The 12,630-nt window shown below is 38.0% G+C and overlaps 1 protein-coding gene across 9 annotated transcripts in view; it reads right to left on the bottom strand.

Moving 5' to 3' along the window:
- Positions 1-12,630, bottom strand: part of LOC128894204 (tensin-1) — a 332,764-nt gene that overhangs the window by 84,116 nt on the left and 236,018 nt on the right. For all 9 annotated transcript variants that reach the window (XM_054155783.1, XM_054155785.1, XM_054155784.1 and 6 more), the window contains one exon: positions 4,606-4,674. In XM_054155783.1, coding sequence (XP_054011758.1) covers positions 4,606-4,674 — 69 coding nt within the window. The remainder of the gene's footprint in view (positions 1-4,605; positions 4,675-12,630) is intronic.

Below are 12,630 nucleotides of genomic sequence, written 5' to 3'. Positions count from 1 at the left end.
TTAGAAGTTTTTCGAAAGCGCCTTTAGGTAACACACTCCAACCAAAGACTCAAGACTCAAGAAATCATTATAAAAAACAGAATATATAGATTACACAAAAAAAGTAGCCAACGTACTCTACTGAAAAGAACGATATAGCAAAAACAATACTAAAAAACTCCAATAGATTCCGAACTCGCCACCCTTAGATTTAAGTTCTACAAACAATAAGCAATGACCTATCAACGATCTCCGCTACAGCATCTGTATCGGAGTCCCGGTGATTACTCGTCGACTGCTTCATTGCTGCTTAAGTACATACGAACACTGTCTTGCGAAGTACGATCGACAAATTTGATATTACTAGGATCAACATATTTCCCGATATTTCTGCATAATGTCGTAAACATTCCCATTAAAATCGATTACTTGACTTCTCTGGCATACTACTAATGTTTTAGGATACAAAGAGCGTAACTGTACGCAAAGAAGAATTAACCATGAAATTGAAGAACATTGACAATTTCGTAGGTATCGAGTGGTGAATAAAACCTGACAAAACATTGTCAGGTGAAGTTTTCTGGCGAAGGTATCGTTGTATTATTACGTAAAAATACTGCATTTTCAGAAGTTATTCGGACAGGCATTCCCGACAATACAATCGAAATGTGTGGCATTCGCGTTACAAATACTAACCTCTCCTTTAAAATAATAGTAGGATATAGAGCCTCTGGATTCGTTTTATCAACTAGGTAATGGAAACAAGTAGTTAGTTAGTTAGTTAGAGAACAATAAAAACTGTATCTTAATAGGCGATTTTAATTCTCATCGCAGAAATTGGAATGGAGCTAATTCTGATAGCAATGGTGAACTGTCTTTGCAAGCCATTGAAAATCACAACCTCTTTCTCCATAACTCAAATACGAACTTGCGCACAGATTTTCATAGAAATAAGAAATCCAACATGGACCTCATACTATTAACAACAAGCATCGAATATAAAAACTCGGTTAACGTACAAGGTGATCCTCTCTGTTCTGAATGTTGATCAAAATTTTTACCAAAAAACATCTTTCAAAATAAATTCTATCCGTACCAACTGGGAAAGAATTCTTGACTGCTTAGACAACGTTTATTTTGAATTTCTTTCGTCAAAAATTGATTTAATGTCGGCAAGCGATAAATACAAAGTGTTTTTGAACATATTAACTAATCAATCAAGAAGAATACCCCTAAAAAAAAAAATACTTAAAGAATCTATGCACAACAATCCAGTTTCATGGTGGGATGAAGAATGTGATAAGATTAAAAGACTAAGAAAGATTGCATTGAAGAGATGAGAACACACTTATTAAAGAAGAAAAAAACAGTAGCTCACGCCAAAAACTGTTTAAAAAAAAAATAAAGAAAATTGAGGAGTTTACAAAAACCCTCAATTTTCGTACAGATTTAAAATTCATTTGGAATAAAACTAAAATTTTTAAAAGTAAATGGTTCAATATTAACCCAACGAACGCCAAGATAAACCTATAACATGAAAAACTGATCACAGCTCTTAACAAGATTAGCCCGCCATAGGTGCCCACCGACCCATCCTATGATCCTACATCTTATCCAGATGAGTTTTTTGATCAGTATTTAAATTTGACCGAATTTAATCCGAATGAATAAATTCACGGAACTCCAATTCATCTCCCGGTTTAGACGGAATCAACTATGACGTAATAAAAAAAAATACCGTCAAGATATAAATTAATTTTGTTAGATATTTCTAACCAAATATACTCTCATGTAGAATGGCAATACTCATATATTCGTTTTATCGAAAAACCAGACTGTCAAAGTGGTCGCCCAATAGCACTTGCTTCGTGCTTTTGTAAGCTTTTAGAAACTCTAATTAAAAATAGATTACAATGGTGGCTTGAATTCAATAATTTACTACCGCTCCTATTCCTATTCCTATTAATCGTAACAAAAATTAAGTCATTTTTTTTCTCATAAAAAAATCGTCCCTGAGGAGGTTAAGTTAATGTTATCGAAATGCGTGCCACCGTCACCGCGAACAGCCTTATTACTCAACCCAATATTATATCCAGCCAAATAATATGGATTGAGGAAAAAAAAGAAAAGTAAATACGACAATTTACAATATTAATTACGAAGATGCAGCGTTAGGTTCTTCTGAACCCAAGCGTCGTGTGGAATCTAAATTGAAAGAATTAAGAAGATTGTATAAAGAGAAGAGAAGAAAATACCGCATTACAGCGAGATTTACGTACCTACTTATACCACACTACTGTTTTAAGAAAATGGACTTTCAGCGCGCTGTTCCCGTCTAAAGTGCTTGTACTCAATTTATTAATATTTTAAGCTTCAGCTAACATCGTTGGATTGCAATTTACTTAAACACTTTCCTGAGGTTATTACTGGAATCGTTTTCTACGTGAAAGAACCATCGCTAATCGTCTTGTCTCGCCCAAGTTTCACGTAATAGGAATACCACTTTTGATGGGAATGGATGTTTTCTAAGTATCCGCGAAATGATATTCGAATAGTCTCAGCCCTATTCGCATCGTCGAGTACACGCTTAAGGGAGCACAGCTCGTTCCAGGACAACGAGATCCGTTTCGAATGTAAATAGGACTCGGCCATGTTTTCCCGCGGAATAAATGAAGGCGCGCCTGATTCAATCGGTGGGTACCAAAAGCCCAGCAACACGAGGCATCCTTGGTACGTAGTACGACCGTATAGTTGTTTTAATATTAAATATTTAGAGAGCCGACTTACAAATGGTGTAGATCGCGACTTCTTATCGTAAACGATAAACCCTGAGACGTTGCAGCCCTCTTTGCATAACGATCGTTCGCGTATTTTCGCTGTTTCCCGGCGCGAGAAGAATGCCCACGTCGCTTCTTCGGGCCGCGAGGAATAATTTATGGCCGACGGTGTATTGGGAGACGCGCGGGAGCGAATTTACGAGAACGAATTTAGGTTCGAAGTTGCGTTGCGAGATCTGGTTACCGAGATTGCGATGGGATAATTTACGGGCACCGTGCGGGAAAGGTGCGCGGAAGTGATTTTACGACGAACAAAAGTACGGAACGGTAAATCATAAAAATACAGAGGTCTCGAAGATCTATTAAACCTTTCGAACTTTCAAAATAACACGTCTCGATAACTCGTTTAGTCCTAAAAGTTCAAATGGATGATTGCGGTAGAACGAGTTTCATTCTTTTCCTTCCAGATGGAAGTATCGAAGACATAAAACCACCATATACGAGGGTCACTCAAATATTAGGTTGTCCCAAAAGTTTCTTTCGCTTTATTAATAAGTAATACATGCACAATATTTTACGTTTTATGTTACATTACTGAATTGTGCACGATTCATTTTGCTCCATTACTGTCACAACATGAATATCTATGAAATTAGATTGTCTATTTATATAAACACGACTACATAAAATAATTTAGTGCAACTCGTGAAAGAAACTTTCGGGACAACCTAATATATACCGGAATTTTTGTACATAAATTTATTGGCGATAAATACAAATACAAATGGAGTGCCTTATTTTTCTACGTACTTTTCTTCAATTTCTATTCTATTCTATTCTAAATGTACTATAGAGTACATTTTCTTCGTCAAATAGGAAGCTTTCTAATCTCCTTAGAAACAAAAACAAAAGTTGGCTGCTCCAGTAACCAATTGTACAAGTGTAGTTGAGCCGCTGTAGCGCGCTGTGTCGTTTTTAAATCTTTTCCATTTTAATGCCTCTTTCGGTATACCGCTCATATAGTAGTGAGATGGAATAAGGTCTGGATTATAAGGTTATTCCAGAGGTATTAGTGTATTTTAGTGAGTTTATCATGAGTTTATCGTTGCTATATGCGGCCGTGCGTTGTCGTCCAGAAGAAGGACACGGTGAATCAATTGCTCGTGATAAACAGTCTTGACATTATCCACGAGCAGGAAGTAGTAGTCACTGTTCTTTAACCATGTAGGTAGTCAATCAGCAATACACCTTTTGAATCTCAAAACACAGTTGCCAGAACTTTCCTGGCTGACAATCGAGTTTTGGATTCGATCAGTGCCCCCTCTTTAACTTTCCACCAGCCCATACTCATTCTGCTGTTTTCTGGACTATAGTGACGGACTCATATTTCGTGACAAGTCGCGATATCGTCCAAAAAAGCCTCCCTTTCTCCGTCAAAGCGAATCACAAGTTTAACTGTACATGCGTAGTTGACTATCGAGGCAGCTAAATTCTATTTTCTATGATGGGATCAGAAAGCTTCTTATCTGACGAAGAAAATGTATTTCTCTTGAAGGAACTAACGTAGAAAAATAAGACCATTTCTATTTTTATCTATCCTCAATAAAGCTGTGTACAAAAATTCCGGTTTATATTTGAATGGCCCTTGTAATAAACGCGCCGATATATCTTTGTTAGCACTTTCGGCAAAAGTACCGAACAACTATGTACTATCGTGTAGCACGGAAAGGGTTAAGGAATAAATGAAAGGAAAGAATTCGACGCGCGTCTCTGCTTTGATATTTTCGTTCTATAATTTTTCATAAGACTTCCACTGCAGGATGTCAAAAAGGTGCATGAAAATATTTACCTGCTGTTGATGTTTACTCCTAGTGATGGTGTTAACATTCTTCGGCTGTGCTTCGTATCCCCCATTGTGCTGCAACAAAAATATATCGCATGCGATTATATAACCATCTCCATGTATGTCTAAATAAAATATTAATCGTATTTTACTTCTGTCGAAGTAAGTATGTGAAAGACGTCGCGAAGAAAATAGGTTGCTCGTGGTTCCAAAGAGTGATAACAGATATAAAGCGTAAATTATTCCCATTATTTCTGGAAACAGCTGTTCCATGAATACAGGTGTTCCTGCCCTGACAGCCACGTCATTTAATAATAAACATAATCGATCATCGTGACTCGACTCTGCACAAACCTCCTGCACGGTTGGGTATAGCCGGTTAAGAGGGTCAAAAGTGCCCAATCTCCATATCATTTAGAATTTAGAATCATTATTAGAGAGTATTTAGTCAAAAGCTACGTCGGTGTACAGATAAATGATATGGATATTGCAACAGGACTGATTTCACAATGCAAAAAAATCGATGTTTTCAAAGCGGGAGAACCGATAAAATTCTAGATTTGAAAAAATAATTTATTGAAACAAAAGAAAGAGAACAGTGAGGTCCGCTAAATTTCAATTAGAATAACACATTTTGGCACTAAAGAAAAATGTATCTACTCCATTTAGAAATTGTCAAAGTTTGCAGTTTGGCCTGATTTTTCATTTGTTAAACCTACGAAATAAATTTTGATTTGGCATCAGAGATATTGGAAACTTAACGCTCTTTCTAATGGTATATTAGATTTAATTTTGCACTGTAAATTGATGGGGTTATGGCCGTTCAAAGAGTGTAAGGTCGAAAACACAGAAAAAAATTAAAAGTAAAAGTACTCCTAAAATAAGGGGTTGTTCGAAAAATGTCTAAGTGGAATTTTTTGTTGGAAATTAGTTATAGAATTGATTCCTTCAGTTTGTCCAGACTTAATTGTATACACCCTATATGTATATCCCATGTAATGAGACTTACGAATTCCATAACGAGGAATATTAGCTCTCGCATCTCGACATGCACCAATGCCAGTACGTGTAACGTCGTCGATTTTTTTTACGAGTCGTTTTAATTTAGCGAATTACAGACTGTCTAAAAAGAAAGTGCACACTGTTATTTCCAAACAACTTAGTATACTTAAATAAAAGAGCTTGTAATTATTTTGTTTATCATGTCTGTACGACGCATTAACTTTGAATTAAAATTTAAATTAAATTAAAATTAAAAAATATCATCTCGTAGAGAATGACAAAACGATAGTTTTTTATATGTAAAATTGATTCATCCGACATTTAGTTTCAAAAATAAAAATAAAAATCTTAAAAGTTCTATTTTCCCTAAATTGAATTACATTTGAAAATATAATTATATATATGTTGTAACTTGGCCGAATGTCAATTTCTCTCCTGGATACACATCGTTGCCAAGGCCAAGAACTAAATGTCTCACTTGTCTCTCATTGTTTCGTAGTAACAGTAACGGATAAACAGTAACGGAGTTTCGATGTTTGACCAAGAATACTCCTAAAAATTAGTACTTGTGTGAACAGGAAACGCAAAACCATAAATAAGGATGGAGACTGAATGGTATGCGAGAAGGTATGCGAAATGATTGCAAGTTACTCTATTTAATTACGCTAAACCGTTTGAATATTACGGCGTACAGGCTCAGGTTAGACAGGCTGTAAATTAAATTAAAAGAAGAAACAATTAATCATGCGAGTAGCAAACGAACCTCGCTCTCGATATGGAGGGCAGTGTGCCAAACCGTGAACGCGATGCGGTGCAAAAGCGTCTCCGTCTCCTCCCGGAGCGGTGTCTCATCCTTAAGGTTGTTGTTCACAGTGTCCTGGCGTGTATCGCCGCAACGACAGCAATTCGCTCGCAGCCAGGCGCGCGACAGCGAGCTGCTATTCGAGTTCGTCATTGTTTCTCACAAAAACCACCGAAGAAGATTTCACCCCCAAAAGTCACGGATCGTCGATTCAAGAAACAATAATTTACAAACTTATCATTCTCGAATATCTGCGAGTCTCGAGTAAGTGGAAAAGTTCATCGGATTTATTGGAGGCGTTCAACAGCAGTTACATTATCACATTTTGATCTTCTTACTTTTTATCAACACTCGCGTTTATAAACTGCATCTTTAGAGCACTAGATAACGAATGCAGATATGTAATATAATTTTATGTTTACATGTTTCAAATTATTTTATTCAGTTCAAAACTTCATATGAGAACATTATAAAAAGAATGTGAAATATAACTTTAAAAACTATTATATTTTTCATCGAAAGCAAGACATTCAAGTTTAATAAAAAATTGTATAGGTATGTATTGTAACATTCATCAACATTGTCAAATAGCAGTGACATAATTTTCTTTTTAACACTGGCTTTGGTGCGATTTCGTGCCTTTTCATCGCGATACATTAAAAAAACACTGTTACAACTTTTTCAATCATTTGTATTCTTCAAATAAATTTTGAGAAAATGGCAAATTGCTGTTTCACATCATAATTTATATATTTTGATATGACATTTTCAATGGTTCTCAATATTTTTATTATAAAATAAAATATGGCATTCTCCTCACAGTAGCAAAATTAGTATTTTTTCATTGTATGGTATGTATAAAAATAATTGTTAAGGTGTAGGGAAAGTTTATAATATTTCTTGACTACATCCTGAAGCATAACTCAAGCGTCGAAATTGTAATTCATCCTTTTAACGTATATATTGTCTCAATATCGATAATATGGAAATAATGGTTCTAATTGAAGAATCGCCAATTATGGTATTTATAAACAATTTGTAACGAATTATCAATTTAATTATCAATTTGTATTATCAATTTATTTTTAGGCATACAAGTATAAAAATCTCGATGCAGCATATTCGTGTCATCCGACGTCAAAGTATTAATAAGCCTAATTTCATCTTAACTTTGCATATATTTATTTTCGTTTTCAAATACAGATTTATTTTGTAATTCTACCAAAGTCTCTGTATAACCCACTACATATGGAGTCAGCTTAAACAATTTCAATGCATATATAGAGAAATAACGATTTAAACCTATCGCGAGGGTTTACTATACGAATATTGGCACCAAGAAACTGAGATTTCGATACTATTCAATACTTGGTTTCGCGTACTTCGACACCGAATAGGATTCATCGATACCTACACATATCAAATTCCACCATTCCACCATTAATTCAGAGATCATACACGGAACAATATTGCAAAGTCAGCGCGTACGGCGAGTCTCTGATTCGAAAATTCAGAAAACAGCGCAGACCACGTGCCCGTTTCACGTCTGCGCAGTGGGCGCTGTGCTTATTACGAATCGTCTCGCAGCGTCGGGCACCGCCTTCATCTTCTTCTTCTCGTATCTTTTTCGCTGAGGAACGGTCCACGAAGTTCGCCAAGCGCAGTCCGGATGATTCATCGACGAAAGTCTCGCGCCGTTAATCTCTCGGCGCCCGTCAAACGCGCCTCCCCCGCGCTACCATTCCGCGTTCGTTCGCACTAAAAGCTGCGGAACTGATTGCCCCACACGCGTGCACACTGGTAGCAACTTCTCCCGTGTTAATTGAACGTTTTTTCATACCGATCAGTCCGCGACCCATTCGTCTTCTCGTTCGAATCAGCGATCGGAGATGGACAAAATTTGATTCCAATAAAGGATTACGAATAAGAAATCTGCATAGCACTTGCTATTTATTTATGTAAGTACTGCTCTTATGACGCTTGCTCTTTGAATCGTGTTGAACGTATCGTGACTTGTAACATTTGCACTATTTCCCCTGAATAGTAAAATGAGAGATTGAATCAATATTTTGTTGTTCATCAATTTATCGACACTTGGAGTCTCACTCTCATGTTAAAATTGAAACAAAATAAGAGAGTAAGTTGTAAGATATGAAATAAAAGGGTGAGGTTCGGCGAATAAGTTTGATTTACAATCTAACCCCACCTAACTCACCGCAGTTCTCTCCGGAAAAGTTTGTATTATTCTTCTACCGACTGCGATCCAAATACTCCATTCGAATTCTATTTTCATTCAACAACTAAGAAACAATTCACCTTTTCCCCGCAATTTGATAATTTTTATTCGAACCAAAATCATGCCCATCTCCGTTGCCATACAGCATCGCGCACCTCGGGATCCAGCGCGCGTAACATGGTCGCGAGAAAAATTCAGGGAACCACCCCTTTGGGCGCGGAAACGGCGCCCAATCGATCCCATGGCCACGAATCGTCGCGAACTCGCAGCCCTTTCGAACTACACCTGGCCGACGGCTCAAGGTCACCGTCCCCCAACCACCGTACCGAACGACACGCTTCTCGGGAGACCGTTTAACGTCGAACGATCGTCCAGAAAACGGTCGCGTCGGGTTCCACGACCGGTCCAGGTCGCTCTGGCGACGGTCTCGAGACGCGACACTCCGATGGCCAGTGAAAAATCAGCGTGAGAACGTCGTGCCCGAACTAGGATCACGCGACCTGGGTCAACCGGCAGCGAACGTCTGCGCCGCACGGGAGCCGCCCCGGCGCTGCGGCCGGATAGAGGGATGAAACCCTGCATCTCGACGGACGGAGAACGTCCGCGGGGGCGGCGAGGGGACGCGAGCACCACGACACGTAACTATGGAGACGGCGACCGGCGTTCCGAAGTTGCACGCAGGCTTGGTCCTGCGCCGCGGATTCTACGGGATCGCGCGAGTTTCTCTGTGCGCGGCACAGGGAAAAGGGACGAGTTTCGCGAGTAGGTCGAGTGCCACTCCCTTCTAAATATAATTACCCGTAAAATTGCCCCTCCCGCCGTTCGAATGAAACGCAATGCGTCTGGTGCAACGCGGGTCTCTGTGACAGTGAATCTTTTTACGCGAGAACCAGCGATGAATGACGCCCGTCCGTTGCCGTTTCGCCAACTAGGAATTGATTTTCGCGGGCCAGTTTTAGAGGTGCCACGAACCGATGGACTCGGTACTCGGTGTTTCGCAAGGGTGTATCCCGTGATGTTGTTTTAACCCTAACACTAACCCTAACCACTCTCGGCTTCGACGTTAACGCATTGACATCGCACAATGAGTCGAATCGAGATGTCTAGTGATATTTGACTAAAAAGTTTGTCGTATCAAATTCTACTAAATTCAATTTCAACTTCGAACTCAGTCGAGTCAATCACCTCGGAGACGGAGAAATTAATCAAATTTGATAAAAGATGTGGTTAGAAGGAACATTTAAAGTTGCGCATTTTGAAGATAGCATTTTTTACTCGAGGAAATTGTTTCGCTTCGTCGAAGAGTCTCAGTGAGCCTGTTTGATATTTTTCATTCGTTTATTTTTTTTTTTTTTATGAAAAGCGTTCTTTTGCAATAAGAAATCAGTTCTGTCATTAATAGTTATAGTGTGCAATATATTAGAAAATTAATGCTACAGTGGATAAAGCATATTTTCAAAATATTCTCCCTTTAACAAGAGATACACTTCAAATTCCATGAAATGTCACGTACTAATTAATGAGAATATCCGAAGCATGCCCTTTTTTACATAACCATGCAAGAACCATTTGCCGATATGATCCGATTCTTAAATTGTCCATGTATAAAGCCGACAACGTTGTATCGTTTACACGCATATTATATTATAGGCAATTCCTTTTTCGGATCAGTTGTGTTTTATTAATATACTTTACTTTAAAAATGTACGTATTAATGTAATATTAATACAAAAGATCAATGTCATATTACAGGTACTTCCGTTTTACAAAATACGCAATAACAAATTAAAAAACTGTACGTTGACAACGCAAAATATAATGTTACAAACGAACGCTGGTATTGACGAAGCATCTATTGTGACATTTATGAAGAGAAAATAAACCGTTTATAGCGTTTTATACATTTATTTTACGCGTATGCGTAAAGTCAACGTGTTAATTGAATATTTTGTACTAATATTCGTTCACTGTATAGACTGAGAACTTGGAAATCGCTTTAGGGGATTAGGGAACAATGTTGAATAATTTTCAAAAATGTTTGTACGTGTTTATGAATTTCGATCGAGAAAAATAACAATAATAGACACAATAATTCTTCGAAAAATTCCAAAGAGTCGATCCCTAGCAATTTCGGAAGCAAAGTCAATATTATTTCGTTGGAACTAATTATTTTCGCAGAACAATGACGTTACGCTGTTTTCTTGAGGATTCGATGGTACGGGATACGAGAAATGCTATTAAATCGGCCACTGTCTTCGCAGGAACGCAGCGGACGCGGAGACTATTTTACGACATGATAAATCACTTTAACTAGCCCATAGGCCTTCGCGGATAGAACACGTTTTACTAGGACTAGATGGTCGGATAAGTAGATGGGTGTCCTTGTCGGGTGAACGGCGCTGGAATAAAGATGCGAAACGTAGTAATTCAGATTCGCGGTGTCGGTAATTTAAGAGGAGGATAAGTAAATGCGATTTCATCCTCATCCACCAGTTCCACGATTTCTTAGTCCCGGTAATGTTTCAATTCTGTACACGTGTAAAGCGCCAACGTTTTCTCGCGGTTATTGATAAATCGAGACGCGATAAATTTTATGGTTCGTGGCACCCGGAAGTAGCACGCATTTATCGATTATTACCTTCAATAGACCAAATACTTTCGCAATAGTCTGGAACCCCACGCGACCATTGTGAATAAATGTGCAACGACACAGACATTTCCAAGTGTTTGTGGAACGGGTCGTTTCTATCAGCGAAAAATTGTCGGAAAACGCGTTCAATGGATCCACGATAAAATCCATCGGGGAAAATTAGATTTTCGTTAGACGAATGTATTTCAATTTACCGGCAACGGAAACTGAAATCGGATTTCTCGAAATAAAAACTAAAAAACAACGACCAGAATAGATTTATTGCTGTTCGAGTACATGGTATTTGTTTTGTAGCGCAACATATTCCTTTGAAATACTAGTTTTGGGTATACATTTAAATTCGAATTTAAAATTTCAAAAATTTCATGTTACTGTTCATTTCATTTACATGCAAATTCGATTTGTAAATATCTATCTACACTGTCATTGTAGCTATTTCATCTAAAGGGTTTCCACTTTGATAATTAATTTGCATACGAGACTCGTACCTGCTGCACAATATTTTATCGATAAAAAAGAGGAAAATAAAATGAAATCAATTCTTAATTCATCAAGTACCATTATTATTATTAATACTGTACTTGAAAGGTTAATTAAAATAAATGTCATTTGGGAACGAACAATTTCTAAACAAGGGTGATGTACGACTGACAAAGCATGCAAAAAAGCCGTGTCGAGGACGTCGAGAGGCGGCGTATTCCTCATCCCTGGATGAGAATAAAAATTCCATCGTACAGACTCGTAACAAGTCACGAAACTAAATCCAGTTCGTAACGAAGAGGCGAGCAACGAAACGAACAAACGAGAGTGCCTTACATTTTTGCTCGAAGGAGTTTCAGTACTCTCGCCCGGGAGCTACATTTTAATATACAGGGACTGGATAATAAAGCAAACGTGGCCGTCGGCTGAACGGATTGCTTAGCTGGCGGCTCGAGTTTCGGATTGGAAACGTTTCTGTTCGCGTTCGCCGGCTTGAAAACAGGCGAAACTTTAAAAATGCAAATCGACCGACGGAGAATTCGCATATTAAATTCGCGAGCGTCTCGGTCCTCTTAGCCGACGTTCGAACCTCCCGCTATGGTAATTAGCTACGTCTACAGACGGAATAAAATTTCGCTCGATTAGAAAACGATGTTGCAACGGTGTTAACCTAGCCATTACGGCACACCATTCTGTGTGAATGAATAAGTAAGTTCTTTCTCATTAATATCATCTTACATTATCCGAAACGTATAATTTGTATATATTAACAGTGAAACTACCGCTGATAAACGCATACCTGTTATACGTGCTAGTATGGTTTTCAAATTACACGCATAAAGCTTTCTTTTTTTCAAGTAA

Source organism: Hylaeus anthracinus, unplaced genomic scaffold, assembly GCF_026225885.1.
Source record: "Hylaeus anthracinus isolate JK02 unplaced genomic scaffold, UHH_iyHylAnth1.0_haploid 3, whole genome shotgun sequence".
Taxonomy (NCBI): domain Eukaryota; kingdom Metazoa; phylum Arthropoda; class Insecta; order Hymenoptera; family Colletidae; genus Hylaeus; species Hylaeus anthracinus.
This window is presented reverse-complemented; position numbering and strand designations above follow the sequence as displayed.